Source organism: Rousettus aegyptiacus, unplaced genomic scaffold (assembly GCF_014176215.1).
Source record: "Rousettus aegyptiacus isolate mRouAeg1 unplaced genomic scaffold, mRouAeg1.p scaffold_m13_p_9, whole genome shotgun sequence".
Classification (NCBI taxonomy): domain Eukaryota; kingdom Metazoa; phylum Chordata; class Mammalia; order Chiroptera; family Pteropodidae; genus Rousettus; species Rousettus aegyptiacus.
This window is the reverse complement of record NW_023416312.1, coordinates 29,886,565-29,912,138: the sequence shown is the minus strand read 5'-3', so window position 1 is coordinate 29,912,138 and position 25,574 is coordinate 29,886,565. Positions and strand designations below refer to the sequence as shown.

Sequence of the window (25,574 nt, the reverse complement as noted above, 5' to 3'; positions counted from 1 at the left end):
ATTTACTACTCTCTGCCAAGCACTTTCTGCAACTTTATCCATGTCTGGGGCCAAGCTGCAGGAGGACAGGTAGAGAATAAAATATATCAATGGGGCTTTGCCCCACTGTCTTGAGACCACAGCTAGTCTAACAAAGAGGAGAGTTCCCCTCTTCCTTAGCATTTTAAACACTTGAGTCACTGCTCCATCTCTTGTCACTGTTGACTTAGCTGTCATAGGGGGATTGCCTATTGGCTAGGGTATGAGAGAATGGAAAAAAGAAAAAAATGGAGTACTTTCCTGATTTCTCTAAACATATGATCATTTTCCTGCTCTTCTTGTTGCTCTCTGTCCATGTTGATGCCCCCTTCTGGGTTTTGGGCTACCTTAAGTCTAGTCTGGTGACTACTGGAGGAAAAAGAAAATGGTAAGCTCAGTTGTTATACTCCAAATTATTGTGTTTGTTTTCAATTTACCTGGTACAATTTATGTTTAAGAGTCCCAAAATAGTTGCTCCATACATTCTGTTCAGATTTTATAGCTGCATTCAGTGGGAGAGAATGGGTTGAGTGTGATTATTCTGTGGTAACTGGAATCAGAATCCTTGTACTGTATAGGTTAGTTTTCACATATAAATACATATAGATAATGGAGTTTATTCTTTGGTGTATATTTGTGAATATACACCAAATATAGTTGGGAATAATCTTTTCACACTCTACCTGAGGTAACTACTTTATAATATAAATACTCTTCTGGTTACCTGTTGTTATGGAACAAATGACCCTCAAATTTAGTAGCTTAAAATGATGTAAATAATTTTATTATTATCTCATAGAATTAGGTGTTGATTATGCTCAGATAGGTGGTTCTTCCTGGGAGAGGTCTCTCATATGTTTATAGTAAGATGGTGGCTGGGAATAAAATAATTTGAAGGCTCACATATATGTGTGGCATTTGGACTGGGAACACTAAAAAACTGGGGCTCCTGTGGTGTCTCTATTGTTATGTGGCCTCTACATGGTATCTCAAGTATGGCAGTTTTAAGGTAGATAGAGTTTTTAAAAATTTTTCTAGTTTTATTGAGATATAATTGACATATAACATGGTGTAAGTTTAAGGTGTACAATATGTTGATTTGATATATTTATATATTGCAATATGATTACCACCGTAGTGTTAGCTAACACATCCATCATGTCACATAATTACCATTTCATTTTTGTGGTGCAAACATTTAAGATCTAATCTCATAGCAACTTTCAGGTATATAGTACAGTATTGTTATCTGTAATCACCATGCTGTGCATTAGATACCTAGAACTTATTTATCTTATTACTGCACGTTTGTACTGTTTGACCAACAGCTCCCCATTTCCTCCACCCATCCTCTAGCCCCTGGTAACCACTTTTCTACTCTGTTTCTATGAGTTTGGCTGTTTTAGTTAGGTTATACAGTATTTGCCTTTGTCTTGTTTCATTTAGCACAAAGCCCTCAAGGTCCATCCATGATGTCATAAATGGCAGGATTTCCTTCTGTCTCATGGCTGAATATTCCATTGTGAGTGTTTGTGTATCACATCTTCTTTATCCATTCATCCATTGACACTTAGGTTGTTTGCATATTTTTGCTATTGTGAATAATGCTGGAATAAACATGGGAGTATGGATATCTCTTCAAGATACTGTTTTCATTTCCTTTGGCTATATACCCAGAAGAGGACTGCTGGATCATATGCCAATTCTAATTTTAATTTTTTGAGGAACTTCTATATTATTTTTTTACATTTACAATTTACATTCCTAACAATAGTGCACAAGGGATTCTTTTTCTCCACATCCTTGTCAACATTTGTTATTTCTCGTCTTTTTATTGATAGCCATTTTAACAGGTGTGAGGTGATTAAGTCACTGTGGTCTAGATTTCTTACATGGAAGCTCAAGGCTCCAAAGTGAGTGGAGAGCAAGAGTGTGCAAGTGAGCCAGGTAGGAACTAGGTTGCCTTTTATGTCTTAGCTTCACAAGTTATGCAGTCTCCATTGGCATATTCTATTCTTTGAGGTAGTTGAAAGGGTCCACTGAAGTTCAAGGGGGAGGGAACATAGATGCTTCTTAATGGGAGAGTGGCAAAGTTCTGGAAGATCATGTGGGAGTGGAAACATGGCTTTGGGCATTTTTGGAAAATATAACCTGCCACAAGTACTAAGAAGTCTGTACTTTTACTGTAGCTCCTGAGCTGTCCTCAGTGTGAGCTATAGAGAGAAATTCTGTTTTTTGACTTTTGAGATCCCGAGAAGGTATAATATTAAATATTATGATCAATATGGCCAGTTTTCAGCATACATGGATTCTAGTGAGTCTCCAGAAATTACCCCAAGTTTTTCCATTGTTGTATAATTTTCTCTGTGACCATCCAAGCTTTTAGTGTTTGAAATTTCATTGTGAACCTGCATAGAACTTTAAGAAATATGGGTTTTTGAAGGAGCTGGTTGACATTCTGGAGGAATAGGAAAGGCTGAAATCTAGATGAAGAGATTCTCCTGTTAAAGAAGGTCCTAAGCAGGCTTGGCAGAGTGTTAACCTAGAGAGGAACCAGGAAGGCTGCAGTGCTCCAAATACCTTTCCTACCTAATTCTTCCTCTATCTTATTATTATTCCTTTTAATTAAGCATTTCTTTCTTCAATGAATACTCTGAAAAATGCAAACACCTCTAGGAGAGAAACATGGACAGCTGGCATGGATTTCAGAGTGGTTCAATGAACTCTTATGAGCACAGTGCAAGCCACTGGGAATTCGGTGATCAATAATTTGATTTATTTTTCTTCCTTGACCAGAGTAACAAAGTGGATTGAAAATTCTAGTTCCTTCGATTCTGTTTGAAGAGGCAGAGTCCACTTTGTAATTTTTTCCAGAGCTGGGCTTGGTTTTAAGAATCATCCAAAGACTCCCATGGCTACCAGAAAGTTAACATAAAAGGGATACCAGGGTAATCTCCGCCCCCCACCTCCCCTCGCCTTCCGCCCCCGCCCCCCCCCCGCCCATCCCCCACAACCTGCTGCTCACCAACTTGGAGTGGTAAGTGTTCACTTCCTTTTGGTTCGACTCTCTTCCCGGAATAAGTAGTCTACTGCCGAAGAGGTGAAGGAGATATTTTAACTCTCTTCACCTGCTTCTGACCCTTTATCAGTCTTCACTTTCAGACAGTCTACGCAAAATGTTTGAATGAAGACTGGCAAATTCTGGAAAGCCCCGAAAGCTGGCAGGCACTGTGAGAAATGTTGAAAGAAATGTGTAGGGGCTAACGTGGCTTCGTGGCTCCTCGCTTCCCTCAAAGCCCCCATTTTACTGGGCCCAGGGGGGCTATACAGTGGCCTGAGATCAAACACTTCGCAGTGGCCCCAGAAAGGACTCCAGACCTCACAGCGCGGGAATTCAAGCTGATGCTGCTACCAGGCACGGGCGACCTCTGGCGACCAGTTTAGAAAGCGTGGCGGCGAGGACCTGGGAACCGGCCCCGTGACCCCAGACGGCCTGGCCAGGTACACCAGAACTGGGGGAGTATCGTAGAGAGCCCAGAGGCTGGCGGCCCGGCCTAAGGGTCGGAGAGTGATAACGGAACCTGCTTCGGTGGCCTGGCCTGCCGGGGGCGCAGCGCGGGTGGGAGCGAACAGGTGCGCGGGCGGGGGCGGTGCTTGGGGATCCTGCGCACTGCGCGCGCCCCTCCCCCACCCGGGCGCCAGCAGGAGGAGGAACTGCGGCGGCCTCAGCTACTCGCGCAGGTTTGCGGCGCGAAGCCACCGACGGCGTGGGCTGCTGGTCCCCGTGCGCAGGAGGGGCGGACGGCTCTGGGGCCATGGAGCCTGGTGGTAAAGCGGCGCGCTTTAGCTCGGGGTGGGCGGCCAAGGCGCTGCCACAGCGACTGATGTTGCTGCTGCTGACGCTGCTGTCGGGTCGGGGGCTGCATGTCGTGGCCGCGGCCTCCTCCTCTGGGGCGGCGGCCGAGGACAGCAGCGCCATGGAGGAGCTCGCCACTGAGAAGGAGGCGGAGGAGAGCCACCGCCAAGACAGCGTGAGCCTACTCACCTTCATTCTGCTGCTCACACTCACCATCCTCACCATCTGGCTCTTCAAGCACCGCCGAGTGCGCTTCCTGCACGAGACCGGGCTGGCCATGATATATGGTGAGCACCACACCCGCGCCCACCACCCTGACACCCCTCAGGCAGCCTGGCCACTGCACTTCCCCTTCGCATTGCGCTGTGCTCCTCCTTCACTTGCCAACGTGTTTCATCCCTTTTCCTTTTCCCGCTGAGACTGTGTTAATTTCCAAGGTCAACTGTCTGCATTTTCTGGTTTTCTATTACTGTTAAAAAGAATTTTATCCCATTTTGACGTTTCTTCATTGGGGAACCAGGAAAATGAAAGACACAGAGGTGGCCCGGTTCTGTCCGACCGGTTCTGTCCGACCGGTTCTGTCTCATCCCGCATCGCGCCTCCGGACCCCCCTCCCCCGCCCCAGTTCAGCTCAACAGGGTGTGTGTGCCATGATGGGAGGTGGGTGACTTCACAAGGGACTGAGCCACCCCAGGATGCAGGCCACAGTGAGGGTTGGGGCGAGGGCTTCTTGTCTTGTGTATGGGCTGGCGGGGCCTGGTGGATGCTATATCCATGGTCAACCTGACTGGGCGTCTACTTCTGAGATCTGTGTTTCTGGATCTTTGGTTAATAAAGTAGGAGCGTGAAGCACTGTGAAAGGTGATCGTGGTCCAGGACCCAGGGTGGTGCTCAGCCATGTTGGGCCTAGTCAGGAAGACAGCATCTCCTACTCTTGTGTCCAGGTGGGAAGTTATACTCAGTTACTTGCCTTCTCCAAGGGAAAAGGAGCTTTTGTATTCCTCACATTGTAACATGGACGCGACTTAGAAGTTGTATTTGTGAGTGTGTGGAGAGGAAAAAGTAGTGGTTTTAATTCCAGAGGCAGCTTTCTTTTGTTGTGAATGGTGAACTGATGCCACCATCCTTTTCTGAATTTAATGGCATATGCACAGTGGTCAGTACAATTTTTTTGTCATTACATGGGTGTTATATAGCCATAATCTGAATCATCCCTCTTCTCCCACTGTGTTCCCTGCCCCCCGCAATGACTCCAAACTGGAACCAAGTATTCTCTTTTTGAATTTAATTCAGTAGCGTTAGGCTCATTTTGGCATCCTCATGTGAAATAGATGAGCCTGCTTCATTACTGTTCCCGATAGGGAGAATTTATTTCTTCACTTTGTTCAAGGGATCTCTGCATTGAATTTCCATGCAGCATTCCCTGATAGAGAATGGAAAGCAGACACCTTAATCTTTAATGTGAAAATTACCCTTGGCCCTGGGCCTTGCTTCTCATGGTTATTGATTGGTCATTGACAGCTTAGGCTCATGGCCACCACAGTGCTATTGGGAGACTTCGAGATTCCAAGAGGTTGTGGCCTCAACAGATCTTGAAACAGGACCAGGTCCAAAATTGAGTTTGGCTATTGCAAATTACAGGTATGAACACAAACTTTGGCCTGGGCACCTAGTCATTCTTGAGCTCTGCGATTTGTGTCAGTTGGTGACTGATGCCAGGGCTACAGGGCTATAGGTTTCCTGAGCAGAGAGCAGAGTTGGGAGTTGAAGCACATTGTCATTTTTGGTGATTGACTCTGAATCATAATGCAAATGTTGATTTTCCTTATATGTATATAATCTTGAAAATATTTCTTATAGCCCCTAGATCCAATTCATTAAAGTACAATGTGAAATACTTTTAGAAGGTACCTTTGACAGGCTCACAGATACATGCTCAAGTGCATAGAAAATAAATGGGGATTTAAAAATACATTTTCCAAGGAGAGCTCTATGTTCTTAGGAGCTCAGTCACCTTTATCTTAAAGCTTAGAAACAGTAGTGGAATTTTCTTTTGCTGACATGTACTTTTTAAATTCATATTTTAGTCATTGGGGCCATGTTAGTGACTGTTTCATTTTGTGTTACTGAAATCTGGTTTAATTGATGATTGTTCAGAAAGGCAACATAATTTCATAGCATTTCGTGTAATTTTATTTTATGTCTTTGGGTTTTAGTGTTACTTTGAAATGTATTAAGACATTTAGTTTGTCAATATGTGATGTCCACACCAAATATTAATATTTTGATGTGGATTTCCTGCAGTGAGAAACATTTCGTTCAGAGATATTTACTCTTCTGTTTTAAGCCCCTGCAAATCTAAATTGTAATGTCATTTGATTAGCTAATTATACCTAAGACTATTGGGATTCTGACAAAAAAAAATCAGTATGAAAATCTTTGAACACTTAAGTGAACACAATACAGGTTTTCAGGACTTCCCTTTTTTAATAGTAAGAGATCAGATTGCATTTGTCGAGATCAGTAGAGGAAGTGAGTAATTGTCCTGTTGCCTCTGAATAATAAAGGACAAATGACCTAAGGAAACATTTAAGTATCTGCTACATCCTGGGTGCCCAACTTCATTTCTGGAGGTAAACAATTTAACTTTTCAATGTTGGCAGATTTTTATGAGTGAAAGAATTCAACTGTGAATTCCATAACTCTTTACTTTGAAATAAAAAAAAAAACAATTTCTGCCACTTTAATAATATTTAAGTGGCACTCTAATCTGAGAGGGAAGACTTTGATATTTAAAGTAAATTGTGATATATATTATTATATATACTGATGTATAATATGTAGCAATATATAATATATAGTAATATATTAAAATAAATTGTGAAATATCTATATTTGCTAGTATAGTCACAAAATATCTCTGGTAGGACATGTGGTATCATTGGTTTCCCTGCTGGGGAGAAGAACTAGGTGGCTGTGATATAGGGTTAGGAAAGAGACATCACTCTACCCTTTTGTGCTTTTGGGTTTTTGAACCATGGAAGTGTGTCCATGCCTCCATTCTGTGGCATTTATAATGGTATTTTAAGATGCTCCTCAGATCATTTAATTTGATGCCCAAGTCTCCCTATTTAAATCACAATCACCTCATGTTGTCAATTTTCTGTGACCTTTCAGTTGTTATCTGTACCCACAGAACTTCTGAAGCCCTGAGCCTGGAATTTAGACAAAATGGGATTAGGGTAAGAGACTTTCTCCACCCCCCATCCTCACTCCTTTTTATCCCATTATCCCCAAAGAATAGTCGATGTTACATTAGGAGTGATGTGCACAAATAGATCCCATAATAAGAACTTACTTAGGTGTAAAGAACTTAAGGACGAGAAGAGAGAGGCAGCTTGTTAATGCTTAACATTTAAATGGAAAGAAACTTCCCCACCCAACAAGGGAGAGTTGTAAGCACTCCTCCTTCACAGCAGCCCCAGGCAGCTACAAGGGAAGGTGACCACAGACTAGACTCTCCAGGGAAGTTGAAAGCAGCACCCCAGACCCTGTGATGGGAGCTGCATGGTTGCACAGCCACTAGTCTAACCTGTTTTGTCAGGGCAGGGAGCTCTCAGCTGTCTGAGACTGTATGTGGTTAAGTGCCATCCTGAAGTAACTGGGCCTAGCATATTTGTATAGCAGAAACAGCAAGTGTTCGAGGCAGGGAAAGGTAGTATAAACAGACCGTCCGTTAATTGTGGTTCTCCCTAATGTGTACAGTAGTTCCACTTCCTTCATAATGTTTTTGTGACAACTGATATGGGTCCAAAATATCTTAACTTGGCCATACTAGCTTACCACTTGCTTCACATTTCCCCCTGCTCCTGGCCTATCAACTTTCCAAGTAAATGTTGGTCAGCCCCTCCAGGTTCTGTTGCTTTGTTAGAGCTGGATTGCTAAGGACAGCCTGAGAGTTCATAGGCAGAGTCTGAAAGGGGAAAGTATGACTTTTTGCAGTAGCATGAAATTAACATTTGAGCCTGTGAGCAAACATTTAGGAACCACCATTTTCCTGGTTAATTGGGAGCCCTCATTTTTTTTGAGAACCCCATCACTTTGGCCCCAGTTTGGGGCAATTCCATGTGGTCTCATTCTAGTATTAGATGCCTTGGATTCAAATGCTGGCCCTATTTACCTATAAAGCTGTATATAAAGTTGGGTAGCTTTCTGAGCCTTAGTTTCCTCTTTTCAAAAATGGAGACAATAGTGCTTACCTCACACAATTATTGTATTATTGAGATACTCTAAAGGTCAAGTGCAGTTTCTGGTACTTAAACACTTGGTAAATAATAGTTCTCATTCTCAATTTAGACTTTGTGATTCTTTAGCCAGTGCTGCTACTTGAGGTTCCTTTAGTAGAGGCCTGCTATAATTCGACAGTGCATTAGGATACAGTTAATGGAGATGAGGAAAATATTAATTTTTTTTGGTGGGCTATTCGTTAATACCTAGAAGCAATGTACAATGTATCTACCCTAGTCTTTTATCCTGCAGTTTCAATTCTTTGACTTTATTCCTCAGAAATACTTGCACTAGCATGTTACATTATGTAGACAGCAATATTTGTTGCAGCAGAAACAAGTTACAATACAATACTCATTAAGAAATGGCTAAATTACAGCACATTCCTGCTAGGGAATACATGCTGATAAAAAGAGGTATTTTCAGATGTCCTTTAAGGCGGGTGTCCACAGATACTGTTGTGGACAAAACAACACACAGAACAATATATATAGTATTATCTCCTTTATTCTTTAAAACTTATGTAATATATGTACATAAACATGATGCATATACCTTTCTACATGACATGTGTGCTCCTCTGGAGAGATACACAATCTCTGCAGTGGTTATTCTTTGGCAGTGGGACCAGTCGTTGGGAGAGAGGGAGAGAAGATACTACTTTATACTTTCCTGAATAGCCTGAAATTTCTGTAACACTGACAAATTACTTTTGCAATTGAAACATTGTTTTAAAATAAAGCAAGTGACTTTTATGTAGCAAAAAGCACATTGGAAATAGATTATAGTTATGTGGTTAGGTGTCATTAGTTATTTAAAAGTTATAAATGGAAGTAAAATGAGACTTAAAATTAGAAAAATGATGTTTCCTGACTATTTCTTGCAACTTGCAGATGTTAACCTTTCTGAAATGATGTAATTAGAAAATCGCCATTTCACAACTCCTGATGATAATTGATTTAGACAAGGATTTTTCGATGAATTCCAGAACCATAGGTGAGAGGTTGTTGGGGAACATGGTAGTTGTGTGGTGCTGAGTATTATCCCACAAATTACTTGCGTATTACAAAGGACAGAAGGTACCTTTACAGTGGAGAGGTCTCGCAGTCACCATCTTATAACCAAGTCCTCAAATTTATCCTTTCTCTTCGTGGAACTCTTTGGTATTGTCACTAATGTGATACAATAGGAAGCATATGGCTTTACCTATGTAGTATTTATCCTTTAGATGTTTCAGTATTTATCCTAATGGAGGTTTTAGGCACATCTTCCAGTTTATAGGAAACATAGGGGACAGAGAAACAAGTTATAAAATACCATGTGAAAATGATTTGACATATCCAAATCTGTGACAATCTACAAGACAATTATTCCAGTTTCTTCAAAAAGTCTTTGTTGAGGGAAATGAAAAGGCAGGTTAAGTGTTTGTTATGGACTGAATTATGAGTCTCTTTACATCCCAGATTCATGTGTTGAAGCCCTAATCTCCAATGAGATGCTGTTACTTGCAGGTGGGGCCTTTGGGAAGGCATTAGGATTTGATGAAGTCACAAAGGTGGGGCTTCCATGATGAGGTCAGTGCCCTTATAAAAAGAGGAAGAAATCAAAGCTCCCTCTCTTTCTCTCTCTGCCATGTTAGGATGCAGCAAGAAAGCAGCCACCTACAAGGGAGAAAGAGGGCCCTAACCAGACATTGAATATGCTGGCACCTTGATCTTGAACTTCTTAGCCTCTAGAACTGTAAGAAATAAATGCTTGCTCTTTAAGCTACCCAGTCTGTGGTATTTTGTTCTAGTAGCCTGAGTAGAATAAGACAGTGTTCTCAGTTAATGAAGACCAAAGAGACAACCAAATGTGGGACAGGAAACTTGACTGGCTTCTGGTTCATGAAAAAGCTGTAAAAATGTTTTGGGGATAATCAATGATATTTGAATGTGGACTTGGTACTAGATGATATCAGGGAATTACCACTATTTTTCTTAGGTTTGCTAACTGAAGTAATATAGGAGAATGTACTTATTATTTGGAGATACAGGCTGAAGTATTTAGGGGTGAAGTGTGTGAATCCTAATGTATGCAACTCATTTGCAAAAAGTTCAGTAAAAAACCAGATACCACATATAGAGAGAAAACAAATGTGACAAAACACTAGCAATTGCTAAATCTAGGTGGTGGGCGAAAGGGTGTGCTTTACACTCGTCTTTCAAATTTTCGGTATGTTTTGACATTTTCATTAAAATAGAAGATTGGGGACAATGTTAACTTTCCTGTTAATCTGTTAGCTGGTAACCTGTTAACCTTATGCCTCATGGTTGTTTGGGTGAGGCTGGATACATGCTGTCTGTTACTCTCATTAAACTCTTCCTGACAGAGTAATGCTGTTTGCCATTAGATTATATGCTATGATGTTAAGTTTACATGACTTGATTATCAGTAACTTCTTTTAAATTTTATTGTTTTTGTTTGCTTTTTAAAGTTCATTTGTCTTTTGAAAAGTTGCTTCTGTTCCACTTACAGCAGGATCAGCAATGGAAAAAGATGTAATAGGTGGAGTCTAGAATAGTCTAAATGTGGGTTTCTAAAGTTCTCCCTTAGGGGACTAAGGGTGGGGTTTCACGAAACAAGCTTCTTCCACCAGCAATTAATACAGCACCATATTCACAGTGTTTCTGCCTAGGGAAGCTTGCTTAAGACTCAGACTTTTTTTTTACTGGGGGTCGATCAGGCACTCTTATTGAAATTTCTGACTCCCAAAAGGAAAGCAGATGTTCACTATAAATCATATTTACATAAACAATCTATCTAGGCTGGTGTGGCAGAATTCAGCGTTCCAGGCACGCAAAACAACCTTATCAATTAGTAGCATAGGGAATATTTTTTAAGCCAACTTCCCAGGAGCTTTTGCAAGGATCAGTCATGCAAATAGGCCCTCTTAGAAATAACAAGGGTCAGGCCTATTATGTTAATTTTTTCCTGCAGAGTAACATGTGACGTCAACTGACTGTAAACTTTTTGTGTTTCTGAGGCTTCTTCAGTTTCATCATACTTTGTTTTTTTAAGTTATTATATTTTAGATTTATTAATTTTATTTTTAAAATTATCACAAGTAAAATTAACTTTTGTTGTACAGTTTTTTGAACTTTAACATTTGTATAGATATGTGTAACCATCACCATGATTAAGGTGAACCACTAGTTCCATTCGAAAAAACTCTCATGCTTCCATTCCACTCTTATCAACCACTGATCTGTTCTCTATCATGATAGTTTTGTCTTTTTCAAATATGTTGTATAAATGGAAACTTTCAGTTTGTAACCTTTTGGAATTAGCTTTTTCACTCAGTATAATGCTTTTAAGATTCACCCATGTGGTTACATGTATCTATAGTTAGCTCATTTTTATTGCCGAGTTGGATTACATTTTATTGATGTACCATACTTTGTTATTCTTTGCCAGTTGAAAGACATTTGAGTTGTTCCCAGGTTTTTTTTTTGTGATTATGAATAGAGCTGCTATAAATATTAGTGTACAGGTTTTTTCATGAATGTAAACTTTCATTTTTGTATGGAACTAACTAGGAATAAGATTGCTGGGTCATAGGATAAACATATGTTTAACTTTGTAGGGAAACTGCCAAACTGTTTCTAGAGTGGCTTTGCATTCCAACCAGCAATGTCTAAGAGTTCCAGTTGCTCCATGTTTTCTTCAGCACTTCGGCATTGTTAATATTTTCTGTTTTCACCATTCTAATAGATGTGTAGTAGTTTCTCATTGTGGTTTTAATTTGCATTTCTCTAATGTTGAACATCTATTCATATGCTTATTAGCTAATTTATATATCCTTTTTGGTGAAGTGACCGTTCAAGTCTTTTGCCCATTTTCTAATTCTATTGTTTCCTTACTTTGAATTTTGAGAGTTCTTTATATACATTGGATGCAACTCTGTTGTTAGATATGTAATTGCAAATAAATATTCTCTCCCAGTTGGTAGCATGACCCCAGGTCAAGAAGGTTTTCTCCTATGTTCTAAAAGTTTTATGGTTTTGTGTTTCACATTTAGATCTGTGATTTATTTTGAGTTAGTTTTTGTATAAGGTACAAGGTTTAGATTGAGGTTCATTTATACACACACACACACACACACACACACATTTTTAAATGTTTCCAGCGCTTTTGTTGAAAGGTGATCTTTCCTTCATTAAATTACTTTTGCAACTTTCTCCAAAATTAATTGCCCATATTTGTGTGAATATATTTCTGGACTTTATATCATGTTCCACTTATCTCTGTATATAGCTTTTTGCCAATACCACACCATCTTGCTTATTGCAGCTTTATAGTGGGTCTTAAAATTGAGTCCTCCAACTTAATTATTCTTTTTAAAAATTGTTTTAGCTGTTCCCTCATTAAGCATAATGTTTTTAAAGTTTATTCACATTGTAGCATGGATCAGTACTTCATTTTATTTTATAGCTGAATACTATTCCCACTGTATGGGTATACTGTATTTTATTTATCCCTTCAACTGATAGAAATTTGAGTTTTTTCACTTTCCGGCTATTATGAATAATACTTCTACAAATATTTATGTACAAGTTTTTTGTGGCCGTATTTTTTTTTCTTTTTCTTTGGATATATGTTTTCATTTCTCTTGGGCATATATACCTATAAGTAGAATTCTTGGGCATCCTTTTATTTTTGATTCATTTATGTCTTTAAAGTGATATTCTTATAGACAGAATGTAATTAGGTCTTGCTTTAAAAAAGTCTAATGTGATAATCTCTGCCTTTTATTGGGGTGTTTTGTCCATTTACATTTGATGTGATTATTGATATAGTTATTTTGAATTTGTGATCTTGCCATTTGTTTTCAATTTGTCCCATTTGTTTTTTGTTCTCATTTTCTACTTTTCTGTCTTCTTTTTATTACTCAGGTATTTTGAAATTCTATTTTATTTCCTTGTAGCTTATTAACCATAACTTTTGTTATTTTTGTTATTTTAGTTATTTCAAGATTTATAGTATACATCTTTAACTTATTACAATCTACCTTGAAGTGATATTATGCCACTTCAAATTTAGTATAAGGATATTACAATAGTATACATTCATTATTTCCCTCTAAATCTTTGTTATTTTTCCTCTGCATTTTACTTTCACATGGTATAAACCCCACAGTCCATTGTTTTGTTTAAACAGTTACGTTTTAAAGATATTTAAATAATAAGAAAAAAACAATTCTTTCACCAATATTAGGGTCAAACAGTAAGGGTCGCAATAAAAACCTGATTATGCTGAATAAATTATAAAATAATTAGCTTTGGCTATACTTTGGTATTTGCAAGGTAAATATTTAAGGTTAAAAAGAAATCCTTTTAAGTCATAGAAAGTTCCTGGTGGAAATATAACATAATATGAGAATTCTGATTACCAGTTAAATTTGAAGAACTTTATCCATTATGGTGACAAAGGTTATTTTGCAGGTATCATTATATTCCTTTAAAATTTCAAAGTACTTTGGGTCCTTCCAAGATGAATGACCTTTCTTCTGTGGCTCTCATTCCTTATTTTCTGAAGATAGCAATGTTTACTGCAAGAGAAAAAAATTAAATAGAGCTAAAAAGTAAATAATAGGTAACTCATAAATTTACATTATAAGAGTAATATATACACATATATGTGTATGTATGTGTATATGTGTGCGCGCGTGTGCACACACAGACACACACCATTTCCAGTGATCTTTATTCCAGTGCTTCTTATTTCCATCTGGTATCATTTTCCTTCTGCCCGGAGGATATGGTTTAACATGTCTCATACTGTGGGTTTCTGATGATAAATTTTTTCAGCTTTTGTATGTATGAATATGTCCTCATTTCGACTTCATTTTGGAAGGTGTTTTTGCTTGGCTAGAATTATAGGCTAATGTTTTCCTCTTTTTTCAGTTCTCGCTTCATCATCTTTTTGCTTATTTTGTTTCTGACAAGAAATATGATGTCATCTTTGTTTTTGTTCTTCTGCCTGTACCATGTCTTTCTCCTCTGTCTGCTTTTAAGATTGCCTGTTTATTATTGGTTTTGAGTAATTCGATTATAATTTACCTTAGTGTAGTTTTCTTCGTGTGTCTTTTGGGATTCATTTAGTTTTCTGGGTCTGTTGTTTTATAGTTTTCATTAATTTAGAGAAAATTTTGGTCATTATTTCTTTAAATATTCTTTCTATCTTTTCCTTTCTGTATTTATGGGCTCCAGTTACCTATACATCAGACCACTTCAAGTTGTTCCATGGCTCATTGGTGCCTTTTCATATTTTTTCTCTGTGTGTTTCATTTCGAATTTTTTTTTATTGTGCCCTTAAGTTAACCCACCTTTTATTCCATAATATCTAATCTGTCATTAATCCTACCTAGTGTATTTTTCATCTCAGACATTGTAGTCTTTATGCTTACAAGTTTCACTTGGGTCTTTTTTTTCCCCTACAGTTTTCATGTCTCTGCTGAACTTTTTGAACATATATATGTTATAATAATTGTTTTAACACCTTCTCTGATTCTTTTAAAATTTGAGTCAGTTTCCCTCAATTGATTGCTTATCCTCCTTATTATTGGTTGCATGTTCCTGCCTCTTTGCATTCCTGCTAATCTTTGGTTGGATGCCAGACTGTTTGGGGTGCTAGATGTTTTCATATTCCTAAATCATCTTGAGCTTTGTTCCTAGATGCAGTTAATTTACATGGAAATAGTTTGATTCTTTCGGGTCTTGCTTTTATGATTAGATAGGTAGGTCTGGAGCAGCAGTACTTATTCTAGGGCAAATTATTCCTACTACCGAGGCAAGACTATCCTACCCAATGCCCTATAAATTGTGAATTTTCCCAGTCTGGCTGGTGAGGACAGGTACAATCCCAGTAGCCAGGTATTGTTTTCCACAATCTTTTCAGGTGATTCTTTTCTCTCATATGCATATGCTGATCTCTCCCAAATACCTGAGGGAGAGACCCTCTATGAATCTCCAGGATTCGCTCTCTGTTCAGTTCTCCTTTCTGGTACTTTGTCCTATGAATTTTAGCTGTCTTTATATCAGCTGACAGAGCTGTCAGCTTTGTCAAGTTTAGGAGTCTGCTAGACTTTATCTTAGCTTCCTTGCCATATTTTGTAGCTTGGAAACCCTCTTAAGGCAGTAAGCTGGAGCAATCATACGGTTCACCTCATTTCCCCCATCCATGAATCTCTCAGGGATTACTGTTCGTCATTGCCTGATGTCCAGTAACTGGAAAACCATTATCTCATGTTTTTTTTTTTTACAAGTTTGGCTTTTATTTTTCTGGCTTTATTGAAATATAATAGACAATTACTTGCTCATATTTGCATTGTACAATTCAATGAGTTTTTAATTAGAGTTGGCACACAATAATATATTAGTTTCAGTTGTACAACATAGTGAATAGAGATCTATGTAACTTACAAAGTGATCACCCCACTAAATCTAGTACCTCTCTTCCTCCTGACATGTTTATTACAACATCGTTAACTATTATCCTTATACTGCATGTTATATCTCCATGTCTATTCTGCAACTATCCATTTGTACTTCTTAATCCCTTTGCCCTTTTTCACCATCCCCCCAACCCCTACCATTTAGTAGCCCTCAAAATATTCTATGTATCTATGAGTTTATTTCCACTTTTGTTATTGTTGTTGTTGTTGTTGTTGATATTGTTCTTTAGATTCCACATGTATGTGAAATCATGTGTTTGTCTTTTTTTATATGACTTCATTCAGCACAGCACTCTTGAGGTCCATCAAGGCAATATCTGTTTCCATTCCTTTTAGTCTGCGTGTGTCTTTTAAACTGAAATGAGTCTCTTGTAGGCTGCATATGTAGGGGTCTTTGTTTATCCATTCAGCCACTCTATCTTTGGGTTGGAGCATTTAATTCTTTTCCATTTGAGATACTTGTTGATAGGAATGTGGTTATTACCATTTTTTATTCCTGTTTTTGATACATGTTTTTCTTCTTAAAGAAGTTCCTCCAACATTTCCTGTAATACTGGCTCGGTGTTGATAAATTCCTTCAGCTTATTTTTGTCTGGAAGCTCTTTATCTATCATTCAGCTCTAAATGATAGCTTTGCTGGATAAAGTATTCTTGGTTGTAGATCTTGGGTTTTCATTACTTTGAATATTTTGTGCCAAGCCCTTCTGTTCTGCAGAGTTTCTTTTGAGAAATGAGCTGCAAGTCTTATGGGTGCTCCCTTGTAGGTAACTAACTACTTTTCTCCAGTTGCTTTTAGATTCTCTCTGTATTTAACTTTTGGCATTTTAATTATAATGTGTCTCGGTGTGGGCCTCTTTGGGTTTCTGGTTTTTGGAACTCTGAGCTTCCTGGGGTTGTATGTCTATTTCCTTCAGCAAGTTAGGGAAGTTTTCCATTATTATTCTTCAAATAGCTCTTCAACTTCTTGTTTTCCTTCAGGTACCCCTATGACACAGATATTTTTGCATTTAATTATGCCCATATGCTCCTTAAATTATTATTATATTCTTGACTTCATTTTTCTTGCCATTCTGATTTGATGTTCTTGGCTTTCCCATCCTCTATATCGGTGGTTCGATCCTGTTTTTCTTCTACACTGATTCCCTCTAATATACTCTTCATCTCAGATAATGAATTCTTCATTTCTGACTGATTCACTTTTCTTTTGTTGTTAATTAGATTTATTTTATTTATTTTTTTGTGACATTGGTTAATTAAATCCAGTATGTGTCAAATGTACAATTTAGCAGTAAAGCATATATATGCTTTTAGGTTTACATACCACATATGTGATATCATGGTTTTCAATTTTTTCTGTCTGACTTATTTCACTTAGCATGATTATTTCAAGGTCTATCCATATATGTGATGGAATATTACTCAGACGTAAGAAGAGATGAAATACTGTCATTTGCGACAGCATGGGTAGACCTTGTGACTCTTTTATAATTTCCATTTCTATTTTTTTTGTTTTTTATCTCTTTGTGAAAGTTCTCACTAAAATTCATCTACACTTCCCCTAAGTTCTTTGAGCATCTTTAACCAGTGTTTTGAACTCTGCATTTGTTAGATTGCTTGACTCTATTATTTATGGATCTCTGTTCTGTTCTCTTATATGGTTTCTGCTTGGTTGTCTTCCCATTTTGGCTGCCTTTCTGTGTTTCTATGTACTAAGCAAAGCTCCTCAGTCTCCCAGTCTCATTAGTGTGGCTTCGTGTGGTAGGTGTCCAATACCACAGTCCTGAGCGGGGTTCAGCTGCAGGCCAAGTTTAGCCCCAGCCTGTACCCCTCTGGAGCCACCTGTTAAGATTCAGCAAGCACAGATGCTGTGCTTATAGTTACCTCAAGAGGCCATGCCAGAAACTGGGGTCAGCTGCCACCAGTGTGAGTTTAGGTACTGCTCAGCAAGGAACACCTGACTCAGGAGTTGCTTAGGTGGGGCCGTGAGTTGGGGGAGGTGGAGTTTCAGGGAATCTACTGGGCAGATCAACCTCTGTTATCCAGTTTGATGATGTCTCAGCTATTGAGGAGCTGAGTCTGCAGACTGGGAGTAGGGGAGGGCTCTAAAGAGGAACAATGTATATCACCAGCACTTCTGCTGGGGAGAAAGTCTTGCCTCTGTCCCTTGCTCTGATAACTCAGTGTCCCCCTGTAAGTCCCTGGGGCCCCCCTCCCCTGCCCCATGCAGCCAGCCTGGCACTGGTGCTCAGGTGAGCAGGTCCATTATTGGGAAAGTCCACCGGTGGACACGGCCCCTTTAAGTGGCTTCTGTAGCTGCCACAGCCTCCATCCCTCTCAGCCACTTGGGACTGGGCAGCTAATGCCTTCACCCCATCCTACCTTCTACTGTTGCAGGGTGATTTCTTGTTTCTCTCCCTAGTTGTAGTGCTTCTGTTCATATTCATCCCAGGTGACTTTGCTTGCTGTTCGCTGTGTGTTTCTGTCACAACTTTGATTTGGTCTCAAGTAGGATGAACAAAGCCTCTGTAATCTATGCCATTTTCCCCCTCTCATCATGTATTTTTGTTTTTGTTTTTGTTTCTGTCATAAAGAAATTCAGTCCCTGTTTCTGTCTTTCCTGAAAGTGGAAGCCTTAATTCTATAAATGAGTTTTGGTCTTTTTTTTTTTCTTTTTGACATTGTAACAGCCACACACACACATTCTGCCTTTTGGTATTTTTTTCTTGAACTGTGGTATTTATTTTTCTTGAACTGTATGTGTGTGTCTATGTGTTTATGCAGTTATGCATGTTTATGTACACACAAACACATTTAAACAAGCCTACCATGGACTAGTCTAGGAATTAATCTAGTCTAGCAATCTGTTGGCTACTGTACATTTTTGCTGCTGAGAGAACAGGGGAAAGAAACAATTGTATTCATTAACAGAGTAGCCTATGAATGAGCCAGAGTGATTCTCTTCAGTGGTAAGAATGAGAGGATTGTCCATTTTCAGTGGCAGTTTTGTTCAGAGTGTTTATGATGGCACTGAAGAGAGATTCAGGCAAGGTGGCAATACTGTAATGATTTTTATCTGTTGAGGAAAAATGTAAAAAGTGGAGCTCTAATGTGGCAAATGAAGTCCTCCCAATCCACTCAGGAGAAAAGAGGCAAGTAGTTCTGTAGCAACTGTGAACCAAGGCATTGGAAGTGCTGAGAAGCCAAACAGGGTGCACTGAAACAACCTAGAGATAAGCAATAGCAGGAAGCCACTGTCACCCCTAGGGCTGACATAGAAGAAGGTGGTACTACCAGAGCCCAGGAATAAGGTCACCAGGCAGGAACTGGAACCACTGTGGGGGATGCCTAGTGAGATGTAAGACCTGGAGAGAGGGCAGTCTGGTGGGAGCTTTAGCCATGAAGATTACATAGCCATTGCCTGAGAGAGAGTGAGGGACAGAGGGACAGAAGGAGAAAGGGAAAAAGGGCGAGAGCATGCATATGTGAATGCAAAGCCGAGTACCTATGTTTTCTTCTATGCAATTTATTGTTTCAGGTCTTATATTCAAGTCCTTAATCCATTTTGAATTAATTTTGGCATGTGGTGATGGACAACAGTCTCGTTTCATTCTTTTGCAAGAGCTTTCCAGTTTTCCCAGCACCATTTATTGAAGAGGCTTTCCTTTCTCCACTGTATGTTTTTGGCATTTTTGTTGAAAATTATTTGCCCATATAAACATGGGTTTACTTCTGGACTCTCGATTCTGTTCCACTGGTCCATGTGTATGTTTTTCTGCCAATACCATGCCGTTTTGATTATTGTCACTTTGTAGTATAATTTGAAGTCGGGCAGAATGATGTTTCCAGCCTCGTTCTTTATTCTCAGGATGACTTTGGCAATTCGGGGTCATTTGTGCTTCCATACGGATTTGATGATTTTTTGTTCTATTTCTTTAAAAAATGCCAATGGGATTTTGATGGGGATTGCATTAAATCTGTATAGTGCTTCAGGTAATAGGTCATTTTAACTACATTGATTCTTCCAATCCAAGAACACGGGATATCTTTCCATTTCTTTGTGAATTTTTCAAAAATTTTTATTTTATTAGTTTCGAGTATATAGTGCATTGGTTAGACATTTATATCATTTATAAAACAACTCCCCTAATTGCTTTTTCTCTCCTCTGGCTAGCTAATACATTAATGCTAACTGCATTTCCTATTCCATGCTCACCATCCCTGTGTTCATCTCTCAACTACTAATTTGTACTTCTTTAACCCTTCATCCCATTCTTTTGGCACCCCAGTTCCCTTCCTGTCCTTGCTAGGACAATCGCCAGATTGTCCTCTATATTTGTGAGTCTGTTTTTGATTAGTTTGTTCTTTTTATTACTTAGGTTCCATATATAACTAAAAGCATATGGTATTTTTCTTTGTCTGACTTATTTCACTCAGCATAATAACCTCTAGAGCCATACATGTCATTGCAAATGGTAGGGTTTCAATTTTTTAATGGCTGAGTAATATTCCATTGTGTGTATGAACCATAACTTCTTTATCCAATTGTCGGTTAATGGGCATTTAGGTTGCTCCCATAGTGTCTTATAGTTTTCATTGTATATATCTTTCACATGTTTCATTAGGTTTAGTCCTAGGTATTTTATTCTTTTTGTTGCATTTGCAAAAAGGATTGTTTTTTCAGAAAATTTGTTATTAGAGTATAAGAATGCTATCGATTTTTGAGCATTGATTTCGTATCCTTTATTTGTTTATTATTTCTAGTAGTGTTTTAGTTGAGTCTTTAGAGTCATCCACAAATAGTGACAGTTTGACTTCTCCATTTCATATCTGGATGCCTTTTAGTTCATTCTCACCTGATTGCGCCCACTAGGACTTCCAATGTTATGTTGAATAATAGTGGTGAAAGTAGACGGCTTAGAGCTCTTTTAATAAAAAATGTTCTATTTTTCTCCTCTTTTATTTTTTATTTTCTTTTTTAATTCAAATATATAAGTGTAATTGGTATACAATCTTATATTGGTTATGTTAGTTTCAGAAGTATGATAGAGTGACTCAACGTTTTTAAACCTTACAATGTGGTTACCCCACTAATTCTAGTAAACATTTGTCACTGTGTAAACCTATTACCATTTTATTTACTATATTCTCCTTACTCTTTTCACTCATCTCTCCACCCCCTCCCTTCTGGTTACCATCCGTTTGCTCTCTGTTTCTATGAGTCTGCTTTTGTTTTGTTTTCTTTAGATTTTACATACAAGTGAAACCATAAGGTATTTGTCTTCCTTTGCCTGACTTATTTTACTTAGCATAATACTCTCTAGATCCATCCATGGTGTTGCAAATGGCAAGCTTTCATTCTTTTTTTATTATTGCATAACATTCCATTGTGTGTACGTATACATATACATGCACACATATATACATATACACACATATACATATATATACGTATATGTATGTGTATATATATTTCAAATCTTCTTTATCCATTCATCTATCAATGGATACCTTTCCTGAGGAGTCTCAGTCTTGCATTTTTAGCCTTTGCATTAATCTGAGATGGTAACCTTCCAGATGTGTGGTAGCCTAGAAAGTGGATGTCAGGTGGTCTGGATGTGTGAAAATTCTTTCCTAAGTTCTTCAGAGGGTTATCTATAGAGTATATCTATATTTCCAAGCATTGATGCATAACTGGAAGGTTCAAAATTTTAAGTCCTCAGGCTAAAGTAAAATAAAATCTATTACTCATGCATTAGTCCATTTAGTCTATATAGACTCCATTTTTAGTCAGTTTAGTTATACTGACTTTATATTGTTTTCTTCACTCATTCTCAGTACACTTGAAAAACTAATAAACAACCTTCTGGTTTCAGCTCAGAGATGTAGATGTAGACTGTAGAGCTCTCATCCTTACAACAAGAAAAAATCTGGATGAATTGCAAATTAATGATTTTTCTCGAACCCAACAAAAAATTGAGATTTCAGGGCAAACAGCTAGCCCCAGAACAGGAGAGATACAGGTGCCACTGCAGGGAGCAATAGGACCTGAGCATTTGCTTATCTGAAATAGATACTGCCGAATGTCATAAAGCCAGTAAGATTAAAGTAGAAAATTTTAATGAATTGCTAAAGGTAGGGGGCCACAGATATAGGATGTTCTCACTTTCTTGTATGTTTTCCCTTCAGGACCCCAAAAGGTGCTCACAGGAAAAGATCAGGGACCGTCCTAAGAAAGTTTCTTCCATGTGCTGGCTGGGGTAGGGGAGCAACAGCTACTGCCAAAATCTGCCCACCTCCCTAAGGAATAAAAATCATAACCTTCAGGAAGAAGGATACCAAAAACTGAGGACACTGGTAGAAAAACTGAGGGCACTAGCATTGCAGCTGGGGAAGGAAAGCAGGAACATGAAAAACAACTACTCTTGGGAAGGAAACAAGTACCTGCAGGTCCCAGAATTTTATTTGGAGGAAGATCAGGAATGCTTATGAAGGCCACAATTCAGCATCACAGGGCCTACCTAATATTGAAGATTAATTAGAATATAAGACAGTGCCACAATATCCCACCTCCCCACTATAAAGATAATAAGCATCAAATAAAAATAAAAGTGATGAAAGGAAATAATAAAAAAATGTTCAGTAAAACCTAGGAAAAGCAGAAAAAGAAAAAAAACAACAAATAGAACAAATAAAAAACAACTAACAAGATAGATTTCAATCCCACCATATCAGTAATCACTTTAAATGTGGAAGTACGAATGGTCTAAAAAACAAGATTGTTAAATTAGATTAAAAAAGAAGATACAACTGCATACTATTTGTGAGCAACCCACTTTATATATGAAGACATAGATTAAAAGTAAAAGGATCAGGATTCATAATGAAAACACTAAACAAAGAAGCTTGAGTAGTTATATTTCAAATGAAGTAGACTTCATAACAGGGAAGATTAAGGACTTTAATTATATCTGTAAAGTCATTTCACCTTTGTCCATATTGTAACATAAATACATAAATGATATTCCATCACTTCTGCCACATTCTTTTAGTTTGAAGCAAGTTAGAAGTCCCACCCATCTAAAATATAGGTAGTGTTTGGGGATTGGATTAAACATGGCAGAGAGATGACCCCAGATCTCTTCCCTTGAAACAACAATAAGCTGAACATCTGAAACACAAAACACCCAAGCTGCTCATCAGCACATCTGAGCATGGGATCTGCACATAAGAGCTACCACAGGTCGGAACTCCTGGTGTTGGGCGGTGGACTGAGAGAAATAAAGCAGCTGCCTCTCTCAGCCGTCAGAGCTCCCAGTAGGAGGAAGGGGAGAGGGGAAGGTGTGGCAACTTCCCTGAACAGCCCTGCTTGGGAGAGCTGTGAGCTCCATGCATCCAACAGCAGTGGCTAGTCATCAAGGCAAAAGGCAGAGAAATGGGGATTGAAGAGAAGTGGGGACAACAGAGAAACAACAGTTGATTTTTACCAGCCATGCTTGTAAAACCAAGGCTGAGCCACAGCTCCTCATACCCCATCATAGAGGGCCCCTCCTCCCACACCCCCTGAGACCAATCACCATGGAGCCCCAGGGGAATCTGAGGAAATGCTACCAAAACCATTGCTAACAATGACAGGAACTGAGACTGAGGGTAGCGAACATGATTAAAAATCTATAAGGAAAAGCAAAGCAAAGACATTATTAAGACTTTGTATAGAGCAGAGATGCGAGAGATTTAGATGTCACCTACTGGAAAACAAAAGAAAAATACCTTCTTTGAAGCAGGCTAGGGACCATTATATAATATATCTCCTTTGTGTACAAAAAAAATGCAGAACACACATCCATTAATGCCCAGGTGGAGAAATAGTCCATTAAACACCATGAACAACCAAGGTGACAAGGCATCTCAAAAAGAAAGAGAAAAATCTCCAGAAAATAAACTTAGAGAAATAGAAATATTTGACTTAAATGACAGAGAATTCAAGATGGGACTTCAGAAAAAAAAACAATGAAATCCGAAATGAATCATATCAAAAATTTCAGGAATTGAAAAAATCAACTAGATGATCAGAATGAGTTCTTTAGCAAGGAGATTGAAACCCTCAAACAGAACCAAATTGAACTTCTGGAGATGAAGAACACACTGTAAAAGATGAAAAATGAAATAGCAAGATTGGGAAATAGAGTCGACCAAATGGAGGAAAGAATCAGTGACATCAAAGACAGAAATCGAGAAATAAATCAGAAGGAAGAAGAGAGAAACCGAAAAATGAAAAGTAATGAAAGAGAAATACAAGAACTAGCTGATACTATCAAGAGAGGAAACATAGGATTAATGGGCACTCTTGAAGGGGAGGAAAAGGAGCAGGGATTAGAAAACATTTTTAGGCAAATAGTTGAGCATCTCCCAAATCTAAGGAATGAGCTGGAACTTGGAATTCAAGAAGTCAACAGAACACTCAATTATCTCAAGTCAAAAAGGCCTTCACCAAGACATATTGTATTAAAATTATCAAAAATCAACGACAAAGAAAGAATTCTCAGGGCACCCAGGGAAAAAAAGAGGGTAACCTATAAAGGAAAACCCATTAGATTATCGTCAGATTTCTCAGCACAAACCTTACAAGCCAGAAAGGAGTAGAATCAAATATTCAAAGTATTAAATGAAAGGAACTATCAGCCTAGAATAATATATCCAGCTAAGCTCTTTTTTAGATATGAAGGAGAAATCAAGACCTTTCCAGACAAACAAAAATTGAGAGAATTCTCCACTATGAGGCCTGCACTACAGGAAATGCTGAAAGAGGTCAGCTCACCTAAAATGAAATGACTAAAAAAATGCATAATTAGGAGTAAGGTGACTAGCAGGCAGATAAAAGCAGAGTAGTGTGACCCCTTCCAAGAACAGGGCATTATAAGCTTAAAATAAGAAGAGATTTGCTATCACAATATAGTAACGAATGTTCAGCATACATAGGGACAAACCGAAATAACAATGACTGAAAAGGGGAGGATTCAAAGATCCAAATTCACAAAGAGGAATGTAGATAAGGTATGTGCAGAAGAAAATGGACGACTATATATAACTATCCTTTACATATTTGTAATGGTAACCACACATCAGGGATTCAGATCCAAAGTACATAACATAAAAAAGAAGGACAAGAGGGAAAGCCCGCAAAAGCCAACCAAAATAAAGAAAACAGAAACACCAGGACAAGGAAGCAATGGAAACACTGAGCTACCAGAAAGCAAAAGATAAAATGGCTATAAGAAGAGCTCATATTTCAATAATCACCCTAAATGTAAATGGTCTGAACTCACCAATAAAAAGGCACAGAGTTGCAGAATGCATCAAAAAACAAAACTCAACCATATGCTGCCTCCAGGAGACACATCTTGGTTACAAAGACAAATATAGACTCAAAGTGAAAAGGTGGAAAATAGTATCTTAAGCAAATGGCATTCAGAGAAAAAAGCAGGAGTAGTGGTACTAATATTGGACGAAATAGACTTCAAAATAAAAAAAGTAAAGAAAGATATGGAGAGATACTTCATAATGATAAAGCGAATATGCACCAAGAATATAAAACACTTGTTAATATCTATGCTCCCAATCAGGGAGCCCCAAAATAATGTAAAGCAATTACTAACAGAGCTAAAGGGAGAAACCAAAACACTATCATAGTAGGGGATCTAAATACTCACTGTCAGATATGGACAGATCATCCAAACAGAAAATCAATAAGGAAATAACATCCTTAAATGACACAATAGACCAACTGCACATAATTGACATTTATAGAGCTTTCCATCCCAAAACAGCTGCTTATACATTCTTCTTTAGTGCACATGGAACATTCTCAAGGATTGACCATGTACTGGGACACAGAGATAGCCTCAACAAATATAAGAGGGC

The 25,574-nt window shown here is 38.4% G+C and overlaps 1 protein-coding gene across 8 annotated transcripts in view; it reads left to right on the top strand.

Annotated features, from left to right (window-relative positions):
- The first annotated feature begins 3,708 nt into the window (after positions 1–3,708).
- SLC9A7 (solute carrier family 9 member A7) overlaps positions 3,709–25,574 on the top strand; it is a 153,356-nt gene continuing 131,490 nt past the window's right edge. For 3 of the 8 annotated variants that reach the window (XR_004952768.1, XM_036226472.1, XM_036226471.1), the window contains exon 1: positions 3,715–4,161. Coding sequence is in view for 7 of the 8 variants with exons in the window: in XM_036226472.1 (XP_036082365.1) it covers positions 3,834–4,161 (328 nt within the window). In the remaining variant the exon portion in view is untranslated. Of the gene's footprint in view, positions 4,162–25,574 lie in introns of all 8 variants that reach the window. The other 5 variants (XM_036226469.1, XM_036226470.1, XM_036226468.1 and 2 more) reach the window with 4 other exon arrangements.